The 4507-nt window shown below is 44.7% G+C and overlaps 1 protein-coding gene across 1 annotated transcript in view; it reads left to right on the forward strand.

The window, feature by feature from the left end:
- The first annotated feature begins 283 nt into the window (after positions 1-283).
- Positions 284-4507, forward strand: part of GOT1 (glutamic-oxaloacetic transaminase 1, soluble) — a 22587-nt gene continuing 18363 nt past the window's right edge. Inside the window, exon 1 of the mRNA XM_004680549.2 lies at positions 284-500. Coding sequence (XP_004680606.1) covers positions 383-500 — 118 coding nt within the window. The 5' untranslated portion in view covers positions 284-382. The remainder of the gene's footprint in view (positions 501-4507) is intronic.

A 4507-nucleotide genomic window follows, 5' to 3' on the forward strand; every position in this document is an offset into this window, starting at 1 on the left:
CCAGATACTCCCGGTCCCTCAGCGCCAGGAGACTCAGGGAGTAACAGTTCCAATGATAGGAGCACACTCTGCCAATCAATCCTAGCCCCGCCCCCACACGCACCGGGGGCTCCTTACATTGGATGTATCATAATCGGCCTCCGATAAGATTCTCTCATTGGATTGGCTAATAGCATCCCCTCCCTCCTGGTCCTTTTGCGTCACAAGCTCACGATTGGTTAACCGCGTTGCCAAGCTCCGGACGCGGCCCGCTCATTGGAGGTCGCGGGCCCACCCCGGCGGCTAGGTGAAGGTGAGTGTCTCCTCCAGCCACCGCGGCCAGACCGACCGAGAGGCTCTTGGCGCTGGTTGTACCCTCTCGGCCGACTCGTACCCTCTAGCTATGGCGCGCCCGTCGATCTTTGCTGAGGTCCCGCAGGCTCAGCCCGTCCTTGTCTTTAAGCTCACTGCTGATTTCCGGGAGGATCCGGATCCCCGCAAGGTCAATCTGGGAGTGGGAGGTAAGGATGATGCAGTGTCCAGGAGCGTGGACTGGCTGGGGAGTGGAGCGGCCCCAACCCTGGCCACGAGCACTCTGGCAGAAGCCGAGGTCCATCTCGGTGCTGCCTGGAAAGGGGAACCCCAGGGAGGAGGTGTGATTCACAAGGCGTAGTTCAACCCTCCCTTTTTTATAGATGGGAACATTAGATTCCTGGAAAAGGGCGCTGCTGTCCAAGTTCACACAGAATGGGTGTAGCGGGCTGGACACAAACCGAGCGTTCCGGATTCTCCATCCTGTGTTTCTCATACTACTTGTTTTGACTCTTTTCAGAAATGGGACGGGAAGGGATTGTCACCCGGGGGAGGAAAATAGGAGGCCCGATAGGCAGGGGTGCTGGATGCTGAGGAGTGGGTGAAAGAGAAGGCAGCCCTAGGGAACTCTGGTTTGGGTGGTGTTTGAGGGACCGCCAGGTGCTTACGGGAGAGAAGAAGGTTGAGACTTGGTTTTGTTTTCAAGAATAAATACAAGCAGACGTTAAACTCTGTACTAGAGATCTAAAATGTTTCTGATACGGCTCATGCTGGGCTCTGGCAGGAATGATCTGGCCCTTACAGCTCCAGTGGGAATGGGAAGAGGAAGGGGAGACTATGGGCAATAGAAACTCATTCCCCACACATTCTTGCTTTCATTTCTTCTATTTTTGGGTCTTGGACAGTTAAAAGTTGTAGGCCTCAGTTTCCCTGTCTGTCAAGCAAAAGATCTGTCCTGGAGTGCCTAATGATTCCTTTCAACTCTAGCCTTCTCTGGTGAATTTGTTATTTCTGTCATTATCATTTGGATGTTTGAACCTTCACAGACACTTTTTCTGTCATGTTAAAAAAAGCCATTCAGGGAGAAGAAGATGAGTAGGATGATGTCCTATGCTAGAGCACTTAGGCTGAGGATGTAGAGTGAAAGGACTAGAAATTTTAGAAAGAGAAAATTAAACAGTTTCATACAGAGAGTAGTGAGGAGGAGGTTCAAAAAGCAGGCTTCTGGTGACTTGACTGTGTGTGTACCTAGAAAGGACCTGTTAAAAAAAAAATCTTCGCCAAGGAACCTTGGGGGAGGGATAAGAAAAAAGCTACTAAAAATGATGGTTTGTCAAAGCTGGTGATTTGTTGAAGCTGGGCATCTATTATATTATTCTCAAAACTTTTATATGTGTTTGAAATTTTCACAATAAGGCAGTTCAATAAAAGTCCAATGCTACATAGTTCTATCCACAGAGGGAAAGTGATGTTTTTAGAGTGGGCGAATGGAAAGATTGTCTTGAGTTGAACTGGAATGGACACCATTCAAACTAATTTATTTATTTATTTATTTATTTATTTTAAAGATTTATTTATTCATATAGAGCTGGAGTACAGGCCAGAGATGCGGAGGGTGATTGGATTCACCAGAGACAGAGTGGGGAGCAGAACAGGCAGATCTATGAAGTACACTGCTGAGGGGAGCAGCGGGCGGGCCAGGAGAGGTCTGCCTCGCCATGTGGATCTCCTCCGGAGCAGGCGGGAATCGAACTCATGCGGAAGTGGCTTAAGCTTCTTAGTGCTGTGCTTTAACCCGCTGCGCCACCAGGGAGGGCCCTAATTTATTTTTTTTAAGATTTAAAAAAAATTTTATTTATGTATACAAGAGCTGGGGTGTAGGCTAGAGGTGCTGAGACTTAACATCTTGTGCCACCAAGGAGGCTCCAAGCTCTTATTTGAAATCCATTCTAAAACCTCAAGTATTTCTTTAGGGCCAGTTATATAGCAAAGAACTAATATTGATGTTGATCTTAGTATGTTTTAAAAAACCTCAGGTTATATTGGCTAAATTACTTGTGTACTGTCTTATGGGGTTTTGGTGAGGATTAAATACATTGAGAGTACTTAGAATACTGTCTGGCTTGTAAGGAATTATATAGGTATTGGCTATTACTCTGTCACTGTTGTTTTGACCTCTCTTTGGGATTGTCTGAAAAGATGTTAAATAAAAATTCTGAGCCCAAGAATGCAGAATGAAATAATTTCTGACATTGGTTCAGAAGTAAACGGCTTATGAAATACAAAGCACCCTGCCAGTCCAAGCCAGAGTAATTGGCTCAGGACATGACCTGTGTAGCTTCACTGTCACCTTTATGTTTTCCAGGAACCCAGAAGTTTACTCTTTCAACTCTTTACTATAAGTAAATAATTTATGCATTCAGCTTCATTGAATGCTTAAGCCGCTCTGGAAGTTGTTTGTTACTGTTACTGTTTTAAAAGTAAGGAAGCCAAGAGCTCAGATTTGCCCCAAGTCATATGGTGGTCTCAGAATTGGGATTTTAGCCAGTTCTCTCCCCAGATAACTCTGCCCCATCTCTATTTTGGTGTCTTCAGGTAGTAGACTACAGCCAGTGCACTGTGTGGGGATAGGCCCAGCCCTGTGGTCCAGCATGTGACCTTGGGAGGACTTCATAACATCCCCAGAGCCTTGGTGCATTAAACTGAAAATCCTCTGAAATTCTGCTCTTAAGATTGACTAGCACATGACACGACTGTAGAGTAGGATAATGTTACCTGCCTCCAGCTGACTAAGGAGTAAGTGGGTAATTATTTGTGAAATGTGAGCGAAAGGTATTATGTAAATGTTGTTTTTGATGATCTTTGTGACCTGCTTTTTTATGGATACCACGAGCTTAGATAGACTCAGATAATTAACACAGACTAGGATAAAAGGTCTTTCCAACTTACACACATCTCAAAGAATACCCTTTGTGAAGGAAAGGTAACCACTTCCCCTCACCCCTTGCCCACCCCCAAGTTAAAGCCCAGTGAAAGTTATCCAGTTCATGTTTAGTGATGTTTAGAATAAACTACACCTCTAATCTTGTCAGCTAGTTCCTTCTTGCAAATAGTTTACCTAGAGAATTTCTTCAGCCTGAGACTATTTCAGTCATTTCCTTACAGTTTACCGGAGCATTGCACTTTCCACTGTGAAGCCTGATGCTCTCTGGGTTGACTGCTTTTGTGCTTCTCAAAGTGTCAGGGGAGTGCTTTCCAAGTGCAGGAGGCTCCACTCCAACCTGCTGATGCTGCAGCCTGAGCAGATTTCTTCATGGCTCTAGTAGGCTTAGCACATAAACTCAGCCTTCCAACATCTTCAGATAAAATTGTTGGGAAGATGTGCAGTATCAGGTGTGTCTGAGCCTCCCCCACCCTTTGTATACACTATTGGAGAAGCTCCTCAGAGGTCCAGCTGTCTATGGAGTGATGAGTGGGAAGTGGAAATTTTAGGAAGAACATGAGGGTGACCATTTGATAATTTAATTCTCTATCTTCTTTTCTTCTGGAAAGCAAGACTGCCAGACACTCCTGAAATCTGTGTGACTCCTGAAAGGGCTTGTAGTGCATGGCATTGGGAAGCATGCTAATAAAAAGGCCCCCTGGGGCCTGCTTGCTCCAAGCTCTCCCTAGATGTTTCTTGCGCCTAAAAAATAAAAAAAAATGGGCAATGGATGCACGAACCTCATAGCATGATGCGGTGTGGCTTAAAAGTCCTAGTGATCGTGGAGAAATTACTCAATTTTGGGGGGGCTCGGTTTCCCAAAAGAGGAATCACATTATTTACTCTGTGCGTTGTAAGAACTAAAGGAACGTTTAAGAAAACATGAAGTATTTTAGCCTTGTATGTATCAAATATTCAGTAAGTCTTTATTAATCTGGCTTCAGCTACTGTTAATATTTATAATTACAAAATCTTTACTTTCACTCTGCACTTCTTGCTACAGTTTGCTCGACAACCACTTCAAACCCAACATGTCTAAAACGACTTAATATTTCCACTTTCCCCTCAGTTTTCTCTTTTTCTTCCCTTTATGTTTTATAATGATCAGCAGCCATTGTCCAGACCAGAGGAAGACCTTGGAATGACTGGCCTTTTCCTTGATCCCATATCTACTTATTTTGCCATTAGGCTTTGTTTCCTACCTCTTAGGTCTGTTTTGAATAGCTCTCCCCC

The sequence above is a fragment of the Condylura cristata genome, unplaced genomic scaffold (assembly GCF_000260355.1).
Source record: "Condylura cristata isolate star-nosed mole 26May11 unplaced genomic scaffold, ConCri1.0 scaffold00011, whole genome shotgun sequence".
Classification (NCBI taxonomy): domain Eukaryota; kingdom Metazoa; phylum Chordata; class Mammalia; order Eulipotyphla; family Talpidae; genus Condylura; species Condylura cristata.